The sequence below is a fragment of the Manduca sexta genome, chromosome 18 (assembly GCF_014839805.1).
Source record: "Manduca sexta isolate Smith_Timp_Sample1 chromosome 18, JHU_Msex_v1.0, whole genome shotgun sequence".
In the NCBI taxonomy this organism is placed as follows: Eukaryota; Metazoa; Arthropoda; class Insecta; order Lepidoptera; family Sphingidae; genus Manduca; species Manduca sexta.
The window spans coordinates 9,536,183-9,561,571 of NC_051132.1; the positions used below are offsets into that span (position 1 = coordinate 9,536,183).

General features: G+C 36.6%; 2 protein-coding genes across 2 annotated transcripts in view; one reads left to right on the forward strand and one right to left on the reverse strand.

Annotated features, from left to right (window-relative positions):
* The window catches only part of LOC115456446 (neogenin), a 96,231-nt gene extending 80,634 nt beyond the window's left edge, over positions 1-15,597 (reverse strand). The window contains 1 exon segment of the mRNA XM_037439927.1: positions 15,249-15,597. Coding sequence (XP_037295824.1) covers positions 15,249-15,333 — 85 coding nt within the window. The 5' untranslated portion in view covers positions 15,334-15,597.
* Positions 15,598-16,063: 466 nt separating this feature from the next.
* On the forward strand, positions 16,064-25,105 carry LOC119189736 (mediator of RNA polymerase II transcription subunit 16-like). The gene is given in 22 exon segments (XM_037440213.1): positions 16,064-16,270; positions 16,406-16,583; positions 16,895-17,027; positions 17,267-17,396; positions 17,828-17,897; positions 17,899-17,995; positions 18,227-18,327; positions 18,329-18,395; positions 18,699-18,815; positions 18,953-19,020; positions 19,373-19,516; positions 19,917-20,033; positions 20,540-20,663; positions 20,905-21,025; positions 21,694-21,780; positions 22,190-22,367; positions 22,625-22,767; positions 23,198-23,343; positions 23,597-23,700; positions 24,281-24,381; positions 24,637-24,777; positions 24,999-25,105. Coding segments are annotated over 22 exon segments (2,466 nt in total). The 5' UTR covers positions 16,064-16,208; the 3' UTR covers positions 25,036-25,105.
* The last annotated feature ends 284 nt before the right edge of the window (positions 25,106-25,389 follow it).

Consider the following 25,389-nt stretch of genomic DNA (forward strand, 5'->3'; position numbering starts at 1 on the left):
CGTCGCCAGAGACTAGTGGGCCAAGTAATTGCGAGCAAGTAGCGGCGGACTGAGATTTGAGCCAGTCCCTGACATTACACGGCGAGCTGGACTTAGGCCTTTCATTGTGGGGTCATTGTTTTGTCATGAGTGCTCATGTCAGTTTTTTTTGTCGCATGACTAGATTAAGTGATTCCACTTGTTAATAGATTAAGTTACCTTGATTAAAATATGTTTAGCAAAGTTCTGGATTATCCTTAATTCACTATATTGCACATTGGGCCATTGGTAGTTGTAAAGGACCCATTACAAGGTTTATAGGTTAAAGAAACCAATTACGAATATTAATCTCTATTGTTGTTGTTCCCAATACTTGACACAATAAACTGGATACGATAACGAAAGTCGCCGAAACTGATTTCCCAAACAATTCAACTCCACCTAATCTTACATACAATTCTCAAGTCCCCGAGTGGCGACTCAAATGGAATTACTAGATGAGAATAGGGCTGTCAGAGTTACGATGCGATACGAATTTAGAATAAATTACAGAATGCGCATTGGCCCAATTTTATAATAAGCCTTTCTCGCTTTTTTATAAAAAATGCTACAGTTCAACTATAAGCAATGATACTTGTTTAAAATCTTAAATGGAAACACAAATAAAAGGTAATCCTTAAAGCCTTATTAGAATGAAAACCAACTGAAAATCTTAAAAAACATCCTGCATTAAAAACACAGTTTGAAATTTAGCACCTGAGATAAGTATGGACATTATTACTGCGGCGGCATGCGACCTCATCTATACTCAGTAATCTTTTGACAACCCTAAACAACAGTCCGCAGCACGTCCTTTCGGAGGGCACGTTTTTTATTAAGAGGGAGGGACCTACGTGAGTCAGGGTGATGGGAGCCTCTCGAGGGTGGTATAAGGCCTCCTTTGAAGAGTTCGTTAAAATGTAATTTTATTTGATGCTTAAGTGCATATTTGATTGGCACGACGCGACTGATGAAAAATTTCATCAAATTCATAACTTCCTTGATTTACAAAATTATATTTAAATATTCCTAAAACTTCAGATAACGTAGTTCGACTAGAGATAGAAAGCAGGTCATCCCGATTACATAAAAAATAGTAAACTTTATTTATAAACCATTATGAATTTTGACGACCAAAAAACATTTCTGTCATCCTCAAAAGGAAAAAGAAGCAATTTAAACGAAACAATTAAAACAGGAGACTTGAGAATTAAATTTATCTTTCTAAAAATAAAATCTTTACGGCATTGAAATAAAGAATATCCAAAGAAATATTTGATGCCAAAATTTACCTTTAATATTTGTGTAGGACATTTTCTATTAAATTGACGACGGGTTAATTAATTAAGTGGTTACCCGACGGAGGCATACTTATTAGGCAGTTAAAGGAAGTAGGGCGGAAACCTCACACCAGCCGAGTTTCCTAATTGGAAACGTTGGACGAAACACATCGAGCGTTGAAGAACTACATTCCACCTGTTTTACTTATTAGCCTAGTTGAAAGATAAGTCTACTCGTTATACTAGTAATGTAAACTCAATACATCTTTTCAAGTTTATTAAATGTTTAATCTTATCCGTTTGATCTAATCTACTCGACCTATTTTCACTTATACAGAACAGTGGTCATACGCATATCCGTATTCAAGCCATGCATATTAAGGCCCTATAAAAAATAATACGAATCCTGTAAACATTATTCATAAAAAATATTCTATAAAATAAACCAACCAAATTAAGATGCCAACATCTCTTCACACATATACTCTTAACAACGAGCCCTTGGTGCGGATAAAGATACCCCGTTCCACTTTTCCGGTACAAACATATACTTAAAGTATTTTCCCGAACAACCCCTCCACGGTAGTCTCGGCCGCGTTGTCTTCCCGAGAAGCCCTCGAGCGAGTCGCATCCGTTTTCCGGTAGGAATGTACCGTTATACTTTCCATGGTTTATTACATTTATACATAACCCTTTTAAAAGATTTTCATATATTTGCAGCTAACTGTAATATCTTTGTCCGGATAAAAATAACCTTTAATAAACATACATGCTATAGTAGTGTGTCTTAGGTTTTAGGATTTAGGGACTTTGGGAACCTACAACAACCCTCAACTAGAACTCGCAGACGCAATAAATTAGGAAAAGTCCATTTCGATTGCTAAGTTCTCTACAACTTAGACAAAATATTGTTGACAAAATTACAATAACTAACGAAAGCAAATTTCAAGTTAATCCTGGATAAGGGAAAATATTTTTTGAATAGTGAAACAAGCAAGATAACACGATATATTCTTATATATACATTAACATTTTATTTATGAAAAGTCAATCATGACGATCTTCCTTATGTTGTACTACATCTTACCACGTTCGTTACAAATACAGACATAAATAACTTAGTAATGTTTAAGACCAGTACTTATAAGCACCGTTAAATATTTAAATACTCGATAATCTACAAGTCAACGACATGTCAACTGAAAAGCCATTACTATAATAATATCACGGTTTAAATGTAAAAAGTGCGTACAGAAATGATCTAGAACTAGTCGCATTCCGAAGCTTGTTTGCGTGGACGCACTCAGATCAACACTGGGGGATTATAACTGAGAAGGTGATAAATCTGTCAAGGAAGTATTTGTTACTTTTTTTATTAATCTGTATACATATATACGTGAGGTGAAAACTAGGGATACATTTTCAAATTAAAACTAAACTTATAATTTTAATATATTTCCTATTATAGTAAATATATTACCGTCAAACATTAACTACAATGCTGTTATTAGGTCCTATGTGTAGAGCACAGAGGTTTATCAAGTCAAATATAAGTCGGACTAGAAAATAATATTTTATTTATGAATTTGACGATAATGTCTTCAAATAGTGTTTCTAGATTTAATTTTTTTTTTATAAAAGCAGCCTGAAAAAAAACTTTACGTATTGAAAATACTAAAAGCAGATATTTGAATAATGCTGTTATCGTACCATTTTCATTACTTCGTAACTTTCATACTTATCACCCCAGTATGTACTTTCAGATACGTCCCCGCGCACACGAGTATGTCCGCAGTAAAAACCGCGCAGGTAATTAAGTGGCTTGCGCGGTCCAGCGTGCTGCGCCGGGGCAAGTAGTAGCTAATGAGACGTCGACAAGCTGCCAACTTGCCCCGCACGCACGACCCTTATATCTGCACTAATAACATCACAACACGATAAATCAGAGAATCTATTTGTTTCATGTCACTTCATAAACAAGATATAGTAATCGAATTTCTGCGTAGGTAATCAATTAACGAGTTATAATTTATACTAGGCCAATAAAATCAAACGCAAAACAACCTTGAACTAACATATTAAAATAGCTCTCTGAACACTTTCAAACGTGCTAAAGTGTTATAGCTACGCAATTTGCTAATGTTTGTAATTATGGTTAAACTATAGATGTATTTAATATGTTAATTGTACGTTATTTTAATTAAATAAACGTGTTAATTGCTACACGTGATTAATATGCCGAAGACAGTAAGTATCATCTGACCCCTTGTTACTTATCGTTTACAACACCAATTATAATAATAGCTTTTAGTATCAAGTAAACATTATAATAATTGGCATTGACTATCCTTGAAGTCTGGAATGACAACTAAATGCAAGTTGTCAACATTCGATCGATCAGATCACTACAATGTACATACAACTCGCTCGTTCACATTCTGCAGATTTTTTCACCGGTCTTGTTTAAGTATCAACGAATCTATTCTAAAGAACCGATGATTATTCAATAAGGTGTTGTGGCACCAGTTATCACTCGTAATAGAATTTTCGAGCAACGTCAATATAGCAAACATTATGTTGTAGAATTTCACTGAATTCAAGTTTATCAGCTACTTAATAAAAGAGCCATAGTATTGTACCAATGCGTCCAACGAACTTCAAACAGTTTCAGTTGTACAGCAGCAAGATGTTGAGAGCTATTGTGAGCTTTATTGTATTTAGTATGAAAGTATTTCTAATACTACATCAGCCTTAAAGATCGCCTCCTGCATCACGGTGTTAATTTTCATATAGTACCTACATTTCGCGACGATCTTTACGGGGAACATTATCCCCTTTTATAATATCTGATTGGCAACAACAGTCACTATATACAGAAGGGTCACCAAGTTAACTGTATAGTTCACTCCTACATATGTAAGTACAAATCTCATTAACGGAACGTGGCCTTAGGAATAGCAATTAACACATTATCATTCGCCGATCGCCTGCAAAGATAACGTTCGCACAGACGGACGAGCACTTCCTTCTGTGACCACTTGTCTAGGCAGGACACGTCTCCGTATTCTATCATTAAAATATGAATATTCATATATATTATCCATAAATATCTTTTGTTGTCCGCCTGTAGCTGGTCGAGCGCCTTAAGTTATTGTTTGTGAAACGAGTTAAAACGAGGTTTTAGATTATTTTAGATATTATCGCACCGTGGATTTGCAAATACGCTTAAAGAATGACACTAAACATAATCAATCTAAAGCCCTTAACAACTAACGCGACCATACCTTGACCGCAACCAAACCATTATGACAACGAAACCATAACAGTTATTTTTAATATGCACTGCACACATCTCCGTGCGAGTCTTTCTCTCCCGCGCGCCCTCTGACAGATCAGCAGTTATTACCGGGATGCCAAACGCGCATCCCGCAGAACGAATACGTGAGCTGAAACACGCAGCCGCAACGGAAATTTATATTATACCCTTATTTACTTTTTATTTGTACGGCACGCTCGGAAATACGGCATGTTAGCGCGTGATTTTATTTCATCGAATAAGTTGTTTGTTCAGTGAGTCGGAGTCATTTACTTTATAATTTGACTAGAATTTTATTCAATAAAATGCAAGTGACCTGTATTATGCACTAGACGTTATTAGCGACTTCGCCCGCGTGAAAAGCCTTTCCCGGTACAAAAATACCTAAACCAATGTAGCGAACTATAGCGCCATTTACTAAAAATTAGCAAATTACCTAGATAAAAACTACTCTATATGTCAATCCAAGATATGGTCTATGCGTATGCCAAATTTCATGTAAAACCGATCAGCTATTTCCGAGTTTATTTCTAACAAACATCTAAACATTTCACAAACATTCAGGTTTATAATATTAGTATGCATTTTATTCATTGCAAATTATTTTATTATAAATGGTTGCGAGTGTAATTTATTTAATAGGAGATTGGTCTCTCGTATGCTAAAGTTCACCTGGATGAGTAGCTACAGTGGCGCCCTTAAATGACGCCATGCCACAGGCGAAAAAAAACGAGGCCTCGAGCATAGAAGAGTTCCCGGGTTTTAACAGTTTCCTTTGATAACGGTAGGATCGTAAAAACTAGGTCCACCAAGGCACCGCGTCAAGGCCCTGTAATCGCCAAGCTCAGGGCGGTTACCCAATAAGCCTACCCCAAAAGCCCCCTCTGAATACCTTCCACTACATTATCTGTCCCTACCGCTAAACAAAATGTGTAAGCACAACATATTAGACGACGCTTATACATATGCCCTCTCCACTCAGCCATCAATAATATTGTTAAACCAAGCCGTTAATATATGTATGTAAAATAATTACTACTGCGAATTGACACAGCCACACTTCTCACAATTACTACAATCTACAATTTAAATACTTTATCAAAAATAGATTAATCAAACCCTAAGGTTGATTAAATTCTTGTCAGTTTCTTACAAAGATATCATTAGTTTCAACCTGATCTTATTACATAGTTGATGAGAAAGCTTCAAGGAACAGTCGGATCAAATTGCTTATATCAGATGTCAATTATACAGTTCGATGTTAATTCTATATTACTGTTACACATTTTTCTAGTAAATGTAAAAAGATAGCGCACGTAATGTTGGTACATGGATGGGAATGTACAGTGAGCTACAAAAGCAGCTGAACAAATTCAAAACTTCAAGTCTCTTCAACAATAAATATTATTTTTTCTGTATCTAAAATAAAGCAAACGTAAAACGTAAAGTTTGATTTTTTTCAGAAATGTAAAATAAATGTTCACAGTTAAACAAAACTTTAAATGGAATTTATACAAAACTAAACAAAGCAATTAATTTATTCGCGATTAATTTGTATTCGTTTATTTCATCAATAGTTATTTATTTCACCGGGAAAACAAGATAAAAATTTCATTTTCCGACCTATAATTGGACGTAGATACGCAAAAAGGATCCAGCCCACAAGAGAGTGAAGTGAAGATCGAAGTTTAAATCGTATTTTTGCTCATTAATATTCAATTTTATATTTTGCTAATAAAAATTTCAAATTAACATATTTTGACTAATATGTTTTTACTAATGGAAAATATAGACCTTATAAACTGGAACTAATTAGGCATACTCGACTCATTTTTGACCATACTGTGGGTTGGTTCCTTTTGCGTACTTACGTCCATCATTTAATCTGCTACGAATTTAGAACTTCTACACATTCGCAAAAGCTTCAGACGATCGTCTTTAAAACTTAGCAATCGGCATTCAACCAACCCGAGTCTGAGCACGAAGCCATGTATGTTACCCGAATGTTAACATTAACCTTATGTGTGTACGACCACACCACCACTAGTACTCTACCACACATTACAAATATAAAAAAGAAACTCAATTTGAGAACTTATAAAGTTGTGAAATATGCAAAACAGTTAATTATAAAGTGTCAGACCTCGGTGAGTAAAAAATAGCTCTTGGGAATTAAATGTCTGAACTGAAAGCCGGGTAATTAAAAAATATTTTACAATCTCTTGTATTGTAAATTGTTTTAATTTTCCTAAGTTAATTATCTCCATTCTCTATTAACATTATTCGAAACAGAGTCGAGTTTCTCGAAATAATTAAACTACAATATTCAATTAGTGTTCTACAGTACTTAAAATTAACAGTAGGTATAGGAGTTTTAAAGAAAATCTATTAGTGCATCTACACATTTTTGTCAATTGAATAACACGTTTATAAATTATACTTGTTAAGTGACAACGAGCGAAATTGTTTTTAATTTATTCTTCTTTTTCAGAGACAAAATCATAGTATAGAAAACCATCAAACGAGATATAATTACAACACACGTTACAAAAAAAGGACATATATAAGAAACAAGCTACTATGAATTTACACCCTGACATCGTCCTATCAGCCCTTCCAGCGATAATTTGATGGCAGCGCGTCACGTTCGCCCGTAGTGTGCTCAATGCCCTGTTGAATAATGAACTCACTTACGATTTACGTAAAACACAATTTGCTATATTGCGCATGCGACGTTTCTTTAAAGTTTAGAGATTAACTCCTACGTCGAAACTTATAAACTCTCCACCATTATAATATTAACAAATGCTTACGAACTCATTGTTACGTACAGTTAAAAATGAAAACTTCTTTCTTATTCTTATGATGATTTGAAAGTAAATTACTTCAGCTGTCATCAACGCATCACATCCGCGGCTTTGATCCGCGGACACATCTACCATGACAAGAAGACTGATATATAAAATATATTTATCAAACAAAAACCGTCCAAAATGGTTAAATCAATAAGTCCCCACGCTGCGTTCCGTTTATACAACGCGTTCGAAAACAAACAAAAAGCACGCGCGTTGCAGCTTTTCAATCAGCGCGCAAGCGAGTGGTGCATTCACACGGTCACGATTGTGCTGTAAATCAGGCCCTCGATTCACACTACACGACCAATTTAATAGATATATTATACAGTATTCAAGCGAAGCGATATTGCAAGTGGAGCAGATGCACTCAGACCCGATGGCTGCTCGAGCGTCGAAGTCAAATAGAAATCACTTAGAGTACAGCACAAGGTACATATATATGACAATAAATGTTTAACAGTAGGTAAGGAATAAGTAAAACTCACACGAGAACTAAAATTTAAAATTTAAATTTAAAATTTAAGTGCAATTAACTTTAAAATAATGCTTCAGAGACACATAAAACAATAGCGATAACGCGGACAAAGATTTCTACCGCTTCAAAAACCAATTAGCACGCGGGCGTGGCAGCTTTTGATCAGCTCAAACAATTTCAATTAGACATTGCCCCAATTCCATTAAATTATCTATCATGAAATGACCTAAATACGACGCGGTAATTAGTGTTGGTATAAAAACTACAAATATTGAAGCTTTTGAATGGGCTGGCGAGGCTCGAGCCGTGTTCGCAGTCACGTGCGCGTCGTAAATCAAATGCATCGGTCCGATTCACACATCACGCTCGTATGACGGGCTAACTTAATGGACATTTTATATCTGAGCCATAGCCGTATTTACGTAATGGTCACATATGTTCTCAGTGGTCGTTGCGATAAATATGAATTTGATTTGTTCATGTTCGCAGTCTTTAAATATAGATTAACAATTTCGATTTTAATTTTATTTAAATTAAGTTAAATGCATACAATATTTTTTTTTTAAAAATACTTATATTGTTCAAATGTTATGGTTAGCGTTAAAGATTACCCTGATTCCCTATTGAGATAATTAGACTTATATAAAACAAGCCGTAACAAAAAAGGTAATCAAACGTTATTGTTGAAGCACAACAACTACTGGTCATTAAAATGAACAATAAAAGCTAAAAGAAACTAAAACAATTAAAAAAGTTGCCGACATTTTATATTGTTCTATTTTCATTTTAAAATTCTAACATTTGATTAGTTGAATAACAGTACAAAGAATTAATAATTTATTTCCTATTAGAAGAAGCGCCCACCTCATATTTCTTTTTATGAATAGAAATGGGAATACTTTGTTAACTTGGCTTGGCATTAACAGGAAGCTCAGACCAATTATAGAAGCCAGTCTAGCCGGTCTACAACACTTTGTTTGTTCTATTTGTTACCTACAGTAATTTACATGTAAGTACAGATTCTTTTTATTTATTTTTAGGGCTCAATAATTATGAGGTGAAACGCCGGGTCACTTACTTATCTATAGTACATTCCAATCCGTTATTAACACTATTAGTTTAAAACATAAAGCTAAAAAATTGTCACTCAGTTTTTATCAACCACTCCAACTGAAATTCTAAAACGTGGCGGATTTTCGTAAAACATGAATACAACCGGGTCCCATCACTCAGAGAAATTAAAATACGACAGAACCTAAAATCCTTTTTGCTCTAAACGAAATCTACTCGAGCTGCGTCCGTACTTACTCTACTGGTACCCTTGAGCTAGTTGCAATATTTATTCTGGCTGCGAAAGCGCTCCCTATGGAAGTATAAAAGCTATCAGGGGTTAACGGCAAGGATGAGCATAGACGGCGCTCTTGAGCTTGCGGCTGCCAAATTTTAATATTTCAGTAGAGCGCTTTTACACACAAAATTTAGAACTGTCTGAATCGTCCAAGATTAATATTGAGGTATTGAAAATATGAAATGATTCGAAGTTGTTCTTGCATTCTTTAACATTCCATAGATCTACACCATTGTAACTAATTTAATGAATACGAAAGTTTATGAAAATATTTGTATATTTGTTAGAAGTAAACGGAGAGACAACTGAACGGATTTAAATGAAATTCGGCACACTGGTAGCCCATGTCCACGATTAACATAAAGGCTAATTTTTCTACTAAAAAAAGGGTTTTATTTAAACTGATATTTAAAATAGATGTCGCTGGCATCGTACAGCATTTTAGGAACTTTTGCAGTTGGAAAGCTCTTCACGCGAGCAAAGCTGCAAGTAATACCTAGTACCATGCTATATACAATAGTTTCCACAAATACGAGTTTCTTAGTTCCTTGTTGTTTTTATAGCTAATATAGCGTGGGAAGGTAATTTTGTAGCTAACCGACGAAGCAAGAACGGCAATGATTCTATTTAGTTGCATCCCAAGAGTACAGTACAACGGCTATGAAAACTTTCAAGGTCGGCGCACGTAACATCAACTCCTGAATAACGCAACACTTAGTTGACAGAGTTAGACGAGTTGGACGGGAGACGGCGATAGGACATATCCCTTAGGAACATTACTCGTGTATGAAATAACCCATGTAACCAAGATAAAGGAAGGAGGTCGTTTCTAATTTTTATCGATGGTTCTTGCTTTTCTATCTTGTTAGGAAACTCAACACAGGAAAGATTATTTTTTCCGGAAAAGCGTAAACTTTCGTAGAGATTTGATGGATGATTGATTGCAAAGTTGGAAAAAACAAACCGAGAGTCAGACGTTTCATACGAGTGCTCAAAGTTTTCTGAGGTGATCAATTTTAGATTCTACCATTTTATATGTAAAAAGGGCGCAAATAATAATGTCTTAAGTATTTATACAAATCCACAGAACATCGATAAAAATACTACAGTCACTACCTCATACACTTAATTAAGAAATAGAAATGATGATATCTATTTAGCCACGACCACCCTACAGCACAGCATAACAGGCACTATTAATGTAAAATATACAATAGTGTTTATTACTATAGCAATCACATCGAAGTAGTAAAATGCGTCAAGTTAAAACCTGCTAGTGGTGCAACTCGCTCGTCGCAGCTTTCTAAACACTGCGCGAGCGCAGCCCCGTCAGCCCACACGATCGCTTCTGTGAACCTTTTGTTATAACTCGGTTATGGCTTACTTATAGGTTTTTAATTTAAATCGCTTGTCACAATATCGTTTGTTATTGTCCAACGGCATCGTGTTTGATTGAAGTGCGGCGGTCTTTTATTAACATCGACATTGATGTGACTGGAATAGGCCTGTTGGATATGATTGTGTGTCATTATATTACTGAACGTTTAATTAAAGTACAGCACCATTCTATCCATTAATGATTGTTTATATTATGATTGTTTCAAATACTTTAAACATCTACCTACAGATACACCACATTATTATGGTTAATGCATGTAACATCATGTGAGCTAGATGCATTTAATGCGCAAGCGCAAGTCATAATCTTGACACTAATATTATAACCTATATTTTAGAAACTATATGAACATTAATTCAAAGGAACTTTAATTAACACATATTTCGAAATCATGAATTCCTTGGTACCTCTCAATACTGGGTGGGACTAGTCTTCCTACATATTTATCGATATTTGCATCCAGCAGGAGTACATTAAACATGTAGAAGCGGTTTCGAGTTCTAATATATGTATTAGCATGTTTTCCTCGTAAAAGGCAAAGATGGGATCTTTACGGGCATGTTCTTGTCATTATGTGCGTTATTTATTGTATCGCATCGAGTATTCTTCATTGCGGTCATCGCTGATCGTAAGTTGCGTACTAATGGACAATATTAATCAGATATAATGTTATATTTATGCATAATTTTGAATAACGAATGAGGTTGTTTACGTATCTTCAGAACATTTAAAAAATATGTTTTGCGCAGTCACAAAATCTCTCTTTTGCAAGAAGAAATAAAGTACGCTTAACATCTTAGTTCTTAACGCATTAAATCTACCAAAATCGACAACACACTCTTACAACTCGCCTACTACCGACAAATATTTAAGCCTCTTGAAATCTCCACACAAATCCACATCAAAAACTGAGGGAGGAAATAGATATTTAAATAACAAAACATCGCATTAAGAAAACGTACGATTTCGACTCGCACTTAAGCGCACATAATGAGCCGCGCTTGGAGTCGTTCCAACCGCAGAGGCGGTTTAACACGCTGCGCACATTCGTTTGTTAAGTGGCCATTCATTAGCTTTCTTATACACGGTAATTATGTTATACAATACATTAGTGCTTTATATACATAAGCCCTATTAAGGCATGAAGATAGAAACCAAACGTAACCTAATTTATGAAGCTCTTAACGTGTCGCGTGCAAGTGTCTGGTTGAGTACACTTGTGTAATAAAGCTAAGAATATTCCTTTCAATTCTATTGTTTAGCGGTGTTGGGAACACTTTGTTTATTTTCTTCAATGTTCTTATGCCTTGAAGATAGCGTGGGTTCGGTATGAATTCGGTACTAAATAACTTCGTTAGCGTTTTTTTTAATGTTTCCATAAATATATTCAGTCGTGTAATGTTTTTTTTTGTACGGCACTCAGTGATATGGAAGTGGTTGTAATATTTTTTAATTATTAAAATTAAATTTACTTACAATAATCTACAATACCATAAATATGTGAACTTTTATAATATGGATTATAGTGCGTGCTAGCGATTCCTGGGTAGGAAAATATAATATATTAGGAATGGAGTAGGTATATTAATAGAGTTCCGTTTGTAGTCATAAGCGTGGTTTAGATTAGCAATAGATGCAGAAAACGTGTTCCGCAAGCGATTTTTACCTTGTAAACAGTCACGGCAAGTTGGTTTCTGCAAATGTTGAAGCTTGCAGGACTTGCCGCAAGTCATATGTGGATAGATTTATTGCACATTGCCGCTAGTATAAACGCAAATGGAAGTTCTTGTTGGCTGAACTAATCTATCGACATAGATGACTGAGTTTTTACAACATGGGCCTCCCCCAAAGATTTCCAGATCGAACTAATTTTTTTTTTGGAGGTTTTCCGTGTTTATCACCGGGGGTACCCTGCTAACGGTGTACAAACGATCCCCCGGCTTAGCAATCACGGCAGTCCCTGTGAGGATTTGGTGGGCCCTACCGTTATCGCCGGGGTGCCAGCGAACGGTACGCTGGCGACCGACGGCTATCCGGTCACAAGGCCCGGGAGGAAGAAGGAAGGGGACAGAAGGAACGAAAAGGTAGAAGAAGGAGCTTTCTTAGGACGGTTGGAAGGGAGAGAGAGGGGAAATGTTCGCGAGCCCTTATAGGGCTCGATGTGTATTTAGCAACCATGAGGTAAACACACTGAACTGTGCGCCTAGGGTCGCGGCAAATGTGCCCCCATGCACGGACGTGCATTTGGTGTGGAGACCAAGCGCACAAGAATTGCCTCGGAGGGGTGAGATCGACCTATCGGAAGTAGCCCGCATCCAACAACCTCCTGCGACTTTTAAGAGGTCATCTTTCCACCTCGTGGGTAATAAACCATACTAACCGCTAATGAGGTATTAGTTTTTCACAAAAAAATAAACCAATCAAAATAAGTCATTTGTAAGCATGTCAAACAAACTTTATTCTGATTAGTCTATATTCGCTATCCGACGTTAGCGGTTAAGCTTTATATGAATCGGCTGTTCGTGACGTTGAGATTCTTTTGTTTGATTTTTTATTTCAATCTGTTTTACGTCCACGCACGTGCTGCGCATGAATTTAATTACAATAAACCTAAAAAAACTTGTTTTATAAAATACGAAAATAATGTATTGTAGTAAATATATCCTCAAATAAACGTTTCTTGTACTGGAAAAGAATTTATACCTAACACATAAAGTACAAATTAGTGTTTTAGAGGCGTAAAATCTAATTGAATATGTAATAAATTATTCTACAGTAACTTATAAACTATACACTTAGATTTAACTCGACTCTTTTCTAGTGTTTTTAACCTTCGTTTGAGTTATGAATTTTAAAGCTTAATGCAGTTAAAACAAAATCACTTTCTGATTAATCCCTATTGGTAAATTATTCGAATACATAGTAACACGACATAGGACACTCCCTTTGTAAGCCAATAGTGTTTCGGGAATGGATTGACATTTAGTTTATCTACGAATTTGTTCAACAGCTGGGTGGCCTGTTTACTAATTAATCACCTCTAACAATAAAACGTGAGGGAGCTAGCTCTATAAATTAAAAGCACAATTAACTGCTTGTACGCCAATAAAACAAATGGACTTTAAAACTCTTTCCATTGTTTATATTCTGACATGTTTACTCTTGCACTATAAACAATTATGGCACAATGTTGTGAAGTAAAGTTAGGAATTAGAAATTTTAATTACTGGCAATAATGTATAGGTATTTAAATCATGTACAATTCCTTTTCATGGATACGGATACGTACGTATATAATGGATAGTTGTGATGTTATTATGATTAGCTTATGTTCAAACTTAGGTAGGTATTTACCTATGGCATAGGGTCTTCCTAGGCATCTGCCTAAAAATCAATCTGAAAATCATTTAACATTGAAAAATAATAAATATCTGTTTTTAACAACAAATTATATATGTCATATTTTAACAGTTTAATAATTCGGATTCTGAGGATTTTACACATAAGAAAGGATTTTAAAGTAATGTTATCTAGTTTCGCGTATTTACTCTTCCAATTTGAACCACATTTTTATGAAGTCTCTTTGCCTAAACACTGACGAGATTTCTTATCGAATATTTTCGTGTAGTGCATTTGAATATTTTCAAGAACTTAGTTAGATACTCTAAAATAGTATAAATCCTACAAGAAAAAAAAATCACATCGGGATGTCAAAAATGGGTCAGTAAATTTTCTCGGGAATAAGATAAACCTTAAATAAAAAAAACGGTACGGTCCAGCCCATTGATTAATAACTATTAAAAAAATCCGCAAGATTACTTCATATAAGATCTCACCTTCCCGCTATTGCCTTTTGTTCGAACATTACGAGTTTAAGGTTGAAAATCTGCGGGCGGTTATAAGGTAACACCTAAATAAATGTTTAATAGGTAGCTACCGAGGTCCTTATTAAAGAAAAAAAAGGTTTTGAATGCAGATTTTTTTACTCTTTCCCTAAAGAGTAAAAAAAACTGCATTTTTAGCTATCTACTAATTTTATAACTAATACAAAACTTATACGCCATTTAAAAACTTAAGTTATTTATACGTAGTCGTATAGGTACCTGTAGAATACTACCAAATCATGATCATTATATAGGTAGCTATAAAGATATTTATTACCTACCAAAACTTTCATCCCACAATATAATTCAATGCATAAAACCTTAGATAAACTGGCTCGAGAAACTGGAATAACTTATAACACGTCGAGACACTCGTCTATTTGCAAATACCCTGTTCGGACGAGTGCAGGCGCCGGCCGTGGGCAGAGCCCTTACACTGCCCGCCGACGCAAATAATGTCACAATTACTCACAACATTACTCTCACCATCAACTCGCACAAAAAACGTAAATAAAACAATGAAAAATAATAATGTTCAATTCTATATGTTGACTTCGGCTGCTAAACATTCTCATACGTGAAAACCAATTACCATTAAAGTAATTCGTTAAGAGCAACGATGTTTGAGCAGGACGGATCGATAACAACAGCTATTATTTTACTAGGAGCTTACCTTGAGCGTATGTAAACAAATGTAGTGCCACCAATAAGAAAATCCAGTTTTTAAAGACAACGAGCAAAATCCCTGTCCGGAACATCGTGCAAACCACTAAAACAACACTACACCGCAGGTTTTAATTCATCATTATCACATTTTCACATAAAATTCACAAATTTACAAGAAAAAAATTCACACAATGTTACATCGGTGCGATACCGTGCGATCCGCCATTTTCAAGACCACTGCGTTCGGAAACAACTCAATATTGAAAGGGCATTGCCCGGTACGAAATGTAGCGGTGCGAAATTAGCTGCGATTTCTGATACAGTCCTGCCTGAACATAGCAATGGTACTAGTGCTTGAAAGGCGTTAAATGATTCGATTACGAGATTGTGGATGAATAGTAACTACGGAATCTGTTATCGATATAGTTTTAATAAACTGAAAATTATTTCGAACATTCTTAACGTTAACGTTTAATTAACTCTTGGTCTCTCGTGAATCGCCGGCGAGCCAAGACAGCTACATGACATTTGCGTGTGTCACGGGATTATAACCTTATATACTACATATATACTACATAATAAGGTTATTTTTCCGTCACACGCGTAGCTGTCAATGTTTGCCGGCAAACATTCAGCTACCTCACGGGTTAAATCACTCGACTGACTTTTGTTATTTTTTAACTCTTTGACATTTCATATGATCACGTTCCTTATTAACATACTATCAAAAATAAGCATTGAAATATCACTATCCTCTTTTACACATTAATAAAAACATTATTCTGTCCCTGTTTAAATTTGACAATTGACAGCATCAGACAAACTAAATTGAATGAACGAGGCTCACGTCTTGTACTTACTTTTTCCTATGTGTTGGTAAAATTATAATTTTTATTTATTTGTTTACTAGCGTCTCGTGTTTACATAATAAAATTGATGAGGGAGTGAAATAACTTAATCAAGAAACATGAAATTAATATATTCAATGAGGCGCAAGCCGCTGAAATGCGAACCGCCACACTTTGAAAGGTACTGTACTTATTTACAGATTTGGTTTTCGTAAAACTATAAAGTTTTTGTAACTATGCGATATATTATAACAATTTTTTTCCTGAAGTGAATACAAAGTAATCTTATTTTATAAAGAAATTTACGGTTTTACAGTCCCACGGACACAGATGTAGTGCGCCCAATATGCACTATATCGGTTGGAAATATCATAGCATTCTCCTCGCCTACGGAGCTGACGGACGTCGAAGGCGACACTTGGGGTGGACATGTATACGTGTGTGACTTAGACACACCATGGGACAGCCACAAAGTCACCAGTACAGCTTACCCTGTGAGTAATAGGGAATAATTTTTAGTAAAAAATATAATACTTCTGGCACATAAAACAATAAATTTTTAAAGTTAATAATTATTTTTTTGTTAACCTTATACTGGGTATGAACCTAATTTTATTGTAAATCAATTTATGAAGAACATAGAAATATGATATCTTTGGCTTTCGGATGACCAACATCTCAGTCCGGCCCATGACCACAAAGCCTACAAAGTCTTTGAAAACTTGGGAGAAAATAATAATATTAATAATGGTGATAAAATTTGTACAATAGTTTTATTTCAATATCATACCTTGTTAATTTTCAGGTATCATCACTCGAGTGGGACTGTGAAGGCAAACAATTGCTGGTCGCAACCACAGAGGGAGACATCTTAGTTTTTGGACAGAAAGAGTACCTGTTAAATGAGTGGACTTGCCTTTACAGCACTAATATTCCAGGTTGTATTAAGTTCTTATTGCTTTTTAGCCACAGGGTAAACTCTGGAGACCTTATCTGGTCACCGGTGACCACCTATAGACCTTATTGCTGTATGCAATAAGGGGTATAAGGGTGTGTTTCTACCAAGTTGGCTAGGCGGTTTAAAATGTATACTTTATGGATATAAAATATGTTTTATGGTATGATTGCAATTACAAATATGTTTTATGGTATGATTGCAATTACAAATATGTTTTAGGTGAACACATCATTAAATCAGCATTCTTTCACAATGGACGCAGAATTGTTACTATAGACAAGAAACCTGATGCCCTTATCACTGAAAAAATACAGATGCTTAGATCTACACCCACTCTTAAAGGTTTTGGGTAAGTTAATTGTTTTTATTTATAAATAAACTTTAAGAGGTAGTTACATTTCCTATTATGGCTTAGAAAAATTATTATCAAACACTACTTTTGTCCACAACACCAAAAAAATTGAAGATTTAAAAAGGTTTTCAATTGCAAAAAGTCGATAAAATTACTGTTGGATATTTTGTTTGATCCTAGTCCTCAAAATACATCACCAAAATGTTCAAAACATATAACTTCATGAAGTAGTATTGTTATACCAAATTATTATCCTTAAAAAGCACAAAGCAATGGCTAGTAGTCATTGTTTACTAAACTTATTGCATGAGTAATGTTAGAAATTATTACTTATTACATTATTTTAAGGAGTATAGAATAAATAAAAAAAAAAACAAATTTGTCACATTTTTCAATTGTTATGACTAATTTAAATATTATCAATACAGTGGTGTGGCCTGTGAAGGCGCGTGCTCAGTCACAGCTAGCGGTCTTATTTGCGCCTTGACTGGCCCGGCGACAGGCGGGGGCTCAGGACGGTGCGCGCGCCCTCTGTACTACTGAGTGCCTGCGACCTACACGCGACCATGTCACTGATGCTGCCATCGCCTACAAGAGTGAGTGATAGGTCACTGTTTTCTTTCATCTTGTGTAATTATAGATCAAGAATATATTATGGATTTTTCCATTTGTTTTATTTTAACAACACTCTAAAAAAGGTACTACAATCTGACATAGTACACAGCACTCTACATTTTTCAACATCATGTTACTATATTTTTGGAATGTATTGCCTTTTATCTTAAATATTTTACATTATAACTAAGGTACATATTTGTGGTGTTTAGATGGCAACTTGTTGGTGGCGTGTGCGTGCCGCGGCTTGGGCGGCAGCGGCGCTCGCTGCGTGCGGTGCTACGTGTGCTGCGTGTCGCGCCCGCCCGGAGCTGCGCTCCGCGCTTGTGCTGCAACCTCTGCCCGCCATCTACCTGTCAGACGACGACACGCACACACCCAGTTTGTATATACTAAGTCTAATAATAAGATATATTGATCAAAATCCGCCAAACGATTTCAAAAACTGATGCAAAAGTTATGTGAATGTAATGATGAAGCTTTATTCTCATTGACCCATTTTCGTATCTAGTGCTGATTTGAATTAAGATCATTTAATAATTTCGGCTGTAAAACAATCTTCTTGTATACAGCCTTATTATCCTCATGTATACTATCTTTTAAAAGTTAGTCACTAATAAAGAAAGTAAGCGCCCTTAAAGGCGCAAAATAATTCAACACGCTTGATGTAGTCTCTGTGTATAGCGTCACTGACGTGGTGTCTGCGAGAGGATACGGACTCACTGCTCGTGGCGGGCGCGACGCTGTCTCTATGGAAGTGCACAGAGCGAGCGCATGCGGTACACAAATTACTCTCCAAAGGTAAAAACTATTCTTGTACTCAACTCGGTACTTTTTGCGATTTATAAATGAATGCTTATATTTAAAAAAATAATATTGACGCTGTAAGAGTTGATTGCGCTCTTAATATATATATGATAATTGTTAACATTCAACAGGTCCATTACAAGGAAGCACAACGCCTGGCGGTGGACAAAAAACAACCTCAGATTGTTTCAATACTGTTGTAAGTTTCCTTATTATACACTGGACTTTTTTGCCATTTCCAATTTGCTAATAAAAACTAATTTTACAACTTTTGTTTTTATGTTTTATGTAATATTTATACTGCATATTCATGCTTTTATTCTTTTCCAGGCTTAGATAGATAGAGGTGTTATGTAATCCCACATTTTGTCAGGTCCCATGTAATAGGCAACAAGCTTATGACCTGCAGGCAATATTAATCAAATAGTGAGACAAAAATGTCCAATATCAATTTCACGTTATAAAAATATACTGAGCAGACAACATACAAATGTAAAAAGTATAAAACATATTCCATTAAAATTATTACATAACTATATTTTTATGTATAGGTGTGGCAGAAGACGTGCATGTGGGCGGTGGAGTGCGGGCCGGCGGTGTGCGTGCGCAGCGGCCGGCTCAGCGCCGCGCCGTCGCACGCCGTGCTCGCCACCGCCAGGCATCTGCGGCTGCTGTCCAGGGACTCGCACCACTACGTCAGTCAAACGAATATACTACACATTTATAAAGTGCACATTAAACATGCCAATAAACATAGTGTAAAATACTGTTAGACCTATTACTGGTGGTAGGATATATTTCATATCCGCCTAGATAGCGACTACTTTACATGAGATGTTACAAACCGCCATAGTGATCCACGTGAATGTGTCCCGTTCCGAGACCAGCCTGTGTACATCCGGTTCCAACAGGCCGGCATAATTGTGTCGATTGCCAAGGGGGTAATCATCTCTCGTCAGTAGACAATTTATTGTACTCACTTTCTCATAACGTGTCGGGTTAAACTATGCCCTGTTATAAAATGTTAATGAGTCTGACACACCATACAGTTATAATATGTGAGCTTTATAAAAAAATATTGCCATTTGTCGACAGTTAAGCAATACCATCCAAGTGGTAAGCCACGGGACACCTGGCGTGGCCGCCGAGGTTACCCCTGCCGGCGCCGCCACTCCACCCAAGAAAACTAAATACGGACCAGGAGCCCTTTCAGTAGGTTTCATAGATAATAATAATAATGATATCAGCCCTGTATTATATACTGTCCCACTGTTGGGCACGGGACTCCTCTACTACTGAGAGGGATTAGGCCTTAGTCCACCACACTGGCCCAGTGCGGATTGGTAGACTTCACGCACCCTTAAAATTCCTATAGAGAATTTCTCGGGAATGCAGGTTTCCTCACGAAGTTTTCCTTCACCGTTAAAGCAAGCGATAATTAACAAATAATACACATAACTTTTGTAAATTCAGATTTTGTCTACCTATTTACCTTTATTTTGAAATTATTTCGGGATGGCATTGCAGCTATTGGTTTAAAGATGAAAGAGGGCGGGTATTAAGAACGGGTGAAGTATAATCCCTAGCGACCCAATGTAGATGCTAATAGCTCCTATTGTGCCACCATGGTGTAGTTTATTTAAAAAATATATATTGAGAAATTGGTGGTGCCCTTTGTTCGGCAGTATAAACTAGTAGCTGGTGTATTACGTGTTTAGAATGGTAGCGGTTGCGCGTTGGTGTCGTGCGTGGAGCTGTCCCAGCTGGGCGGCGTGGTGGTGGTGATCGACACTCACGCGCAGCTACACGTGTACCGACTGCCGCAGCCGTGGGCTGACATACGTGAGTATTACACAATTCGATACAATTTAAGATATTCTAGAGTAAAGTAATGTACACAAAACATTGTAGTTATGTCTTTTTGTAAATTGCTTTGAAAATTTTGTAGGCTACTGACTAAAAACTATGACTCTAGATTCTAATCATTGTTTTTACACTAAGGCAATATTATTCTAATCTCAATACTCTAGATTCTAATGATTGTTTTTCAATCTCAACATTACTATTACTGATTTAATGACAGCACTACCCCTGGCTGTACAACACACCACCACGCTGTTGGAGTATTCGATGGTGTCAGGATATGACTGCCTCGATGTGCTGATGACGCTCAAACCTAACATCATAGAACCTGTTTATGAAAGGTAATGAACTCTACAGAGAGATGAAATGTAAAGGTTTTACAGCTAGAATAAATAAGTAGGTAATAATCCTGATAGTTATCTCCAGATATGGCGATAGGCTCGCCCCCTATCACATCATGGGATTGAACACACTTGGCGAAAAGTGGGTGCCCTAGTTTGTTAGTGTAGTGATCAGACTGTATTCTGATTGGTCCCTTTCTGCCTTGAATCTGCAGATATATATTTATCGTTTATTTATTTTGTTGCAGAAAGCATATTTTAATGATTTTCATTATTTAGGTTGATTTTCCTAAGTTTAGGCACAAGTGCGTTTGTTTCAATTATAATGCGCCTGCTTCTCGTTATAGTAAATTTCAAACCCAAAATTATGACTTTTAATTTAATTTTCTTTATATATTTTTCGTCTGGTATTCAATGTCAGAGGCGGGCTTAGGCGAACCGGGCAACCGGCCGGGGCCTCGCACGGTGCCTTTAAGGACATTTTATACTATTTTACCGACGATACTGATAAAACAGGAAAACTTTTTTTTCTCCGCCCCGTGCCTCGCATATTTTTTTTTCTTTCGCCTGGAGACTCGCGTCGATCAAGGCGGCAATTGTTCAATGTGTTTTATTGGTTATCTTTATTTCAACATTACTATGTGTTAGAAAGTTGTTACAATTTTCAGGCTAACGGAATCATTCCAGCGGCAACCTCAATCTTTCCAGCAGTATTATTACCATAGTTGGTTGAAGCTCAGGATCGCGTTATGCAGGTAAGCAAACATAATGGTACATTAAAATGTTATCAAAGTAAATGTTTTAATTCCCCTATGTAATTTAATGATAACTTTAACAATACAAAATATCTAGTATATTTAGGTAAACACAGAGATACTATTGTTTTTGTTGAGACAGAATAATTAAGAAATCCAATAAAACGAAAATATTTGAAAATTCTGGAAGAATAGGCTAGTTGTACTAATGTTATTGAAAAGCATCTTCATACAATTGAATTTATTTATAACTAAAATCCACAACCCTTTATACCTGAGTGATACAATCTGATACACAAATGTTAAGTCCAATAACGGATTAAAATTTTGTGTACACGTTTAAATAACAGGCAGTCAAAAATGAGATAGTAAATTAATTTGAAAATGTATTTTTTGTGTTCGTCTTCAGGGTGTCTCTACAGTGGCAGAACAGCGGCACGTGGCTGACGTGCCTGCAGATGGCGCAGGCGGTGTGGGCGGCGGCGTGCGCGGCGCTGCGGCCCGACGAGCGGCCCGACGCGCGCCCCGACCAGCCGCACCACGTCATATACGCGCTCATCGACGACCACCACCACGACCATGATAAGGTCCGCTGAGGAGACACGTTTAGCTGATTATGCCTTTAACTCAATTAGTGCTTTTAGTACACTAAGCTCCATGCATAATTTAAGAATATTGTGGCATAGCTTTTATAAGGAACTTACTGCATTCAATCATCCCCTTTAACTTGGAATCAATTGTGACTGTGATGGATGTGATGACTGTGGTCGCTATGTGGGCGAATATAAAATATATCCTGCTACCAACAAAATATGTCTTTAAAGCAATATAAACATCTGTCCAGAGCCTGGTGTCGCTGGAGGCGAAGACGGAAGTGTTGTCGGAGGCGTTGCCGCTGCAGCCGCTGCGACTAGCGCTGCAGCGCGCCTGCGACACCGCGCTCACCGCTCTGCTCACCCTCACACACCATCACCATCAGCCGCACGGGTATGTTAAACATGGGTAGCATATTATGAAGAGATATAATATATATAAATAGCAAAGATGGGCTATGGGGCTGGGTCCTGCTTTCTTATCTACTATAATAATAATATCAGCCCTGTATTATATACTTGCCCACTGCTGAGCACAGGCCTCTTCTACTACTGAGAGGGATTAGGCCTTAGTCCACCACGCTGGCCTAGTGCGGATTGGTAGACTTCACACACCTTCGAAGTTCCTACAGAAAACTTCTCAGATGAGCAGGTTTCCTCAAGATGTGTTCCTTCATCGTTCCTATCTACTATATTCAAAGACAATTTATTTATATTTTGTAGTGTTTTTTTTTACACAAATAAGTCTAAATTTGTGAGATATTACATTTATTCAAGTGGTGGTCTTTTTATCGCTACGGTATATGTAATATTGCGCGCGTCAGGTACGAGCTGTGCGCGGACCCGTCGGCGGTGCTGCTGTTGCGCAAGCTGGTGGTGCTGGCGCGCGCGTGCGGGCGCGGCGCCGACGCGCTCAGCCGCACGCTCGCGCGCCTCGCCGCCTCCAACACACCCAAGCAGGACCTCATTGGTAACCATTCATGCATGACCCTACCAAAAATAAGGACGCAAATTGAGGCTTCCTACGCTAATGCACACTGTTGCACTAACCCTAGTTGATTCCAACATTTAATGTAATTATTATACATTTTTATTACTAATTTTCAAAAAGGAGAATTTTCTCAAATCCATAAGTACCTTTATTTTCGTTTAATTCAACACACTCTGCACCACATATTATTATTTGCTAGCACTTTGTAAATTAACGTGTGTTTCTTTAACAGAGGAATGTGCGTCTCTCGCAGCACAGTCAACGGGTCCGCGAGTCTGGGAGTCCCTTCCGCGATGCAGTGTTTCTGCGCCACATGGCAAGCAATGGCCGTTATACGTGAGCACAACAATTATAAAAAATCAATCAATTGAACATTATCACAATCAATTGACTAGGCTCAAAAAAATATTAGATTTAAAATAGGTACTGTACATAATATATGTATCCCCCTGTTTATATATTTATTTATTTTACTCTTTATTGTACAAAACACACAAAAAAAACGATGCAAAGAAGAAAAGAGAGACAAAAGGCACATGTACAAATGGCGGTCTTATCGCTCTAGGCAATGTCTTCCAGACAACCATGGGATAGATATAAAAACGAGAAATAGAAAGAGAGGGTAGTGCAGTGGATTATATTATATTAATAAATAAAAAAAAACAAATAATTGATAAAAATTACATACGTAAATACACATATAATATACACCTACACAATACATACATACAAAAGAAAAATAATATTGATAGTAAAAATAAAAACACATGTATAATACATACATACACATCAATGTATCTGTTCAGTGAGAAAGATAGTAATCTTTGACTAGCTGCTTGAATGATAACAGTGTTTTCACCCGTCTCACCATAAGAGGCAGCGCGTATATGCAGTACTTGAATATTTCATTTTGTAGTTGGAGTATGGAGTGGAGCCAGAAGCATTAAAATTCATCCCAGAGGCACCAGCGTACGCACAGTGCGAAACAACACCGTCTTTAGCTATGGACTCTATACGGTATGGAAATAAGAGAACGCAATGTTATATTGTAGACACAGAAGATTAATTTTGTTAAAGAGAATCTTATATGTCAGTGCCACAGGTTCGATGTAAAAATAGACAAATGTCTACGAATTCATGTTCAGCTCTTAGGCGAGTATTGGCAAGAAAGTGTGAGGGAAATCAAAAGCGCAATATGTATCGTTTGAGTCTTGTTTTTTGTATGTTAGTAAATGACGCTTTAACCCGTTGTAAAAAAAAAACAATATGTAGGTACATGTACCTGGGGGGCGGACTGCGGCCGGCGCGCTGGCGGCAGTGCGCGCGCTGCGGCGCTCGGGCGCTTCCCGCCGCGCAGCCCTCGCGGCACCCACTGCAACGCGCTTACGACGCCAGGTTCCTCTCCAACTGCAGGTACTGTAATAATTATAATTACACTACGTAATTTGTGAAATTATACACGTGAAATTACGAGAATATGTGTAGATTTTTGTTAGAAAGAAATTAATAAACACCTGTATATATAAAAAAACGACAAAATAGACCATGGCCTGGATTAATATATAGGCTTCTATCATGCTAATTTGCTCCTTAAATATTTAAATGATTTACTAATAAAACTTTGTATGTTTCAGATGTGGGGGCAAATGGACACTGTTCTCAAATATTTAAGAAAAAATACTGAATATATTATATGTACATACATAATAAAATATAATAAATTGATTTGATTATATACATATATGATGTGTACTTTCTCCTATGATAAGATCTTCCTATCGGCCGAAATGAATAAGCAATCTTGAAATCCGTATATGGACCCCAAAGATAATTGTAATATATTAGCTTTTACTCGCGGCATCGCCCGCGTGAAGGAGTTTTCCGGGATATTTTTTTTCGGACTTTATATGTATCATTGTATTATGACCAAATTACACGAAATCAATATAAATTGTAGCCTATGTGTTATTCTGATGTATAACCAATATTACTGTAAAGTTTCATTAAAATCCGTTCAGTAGTTTC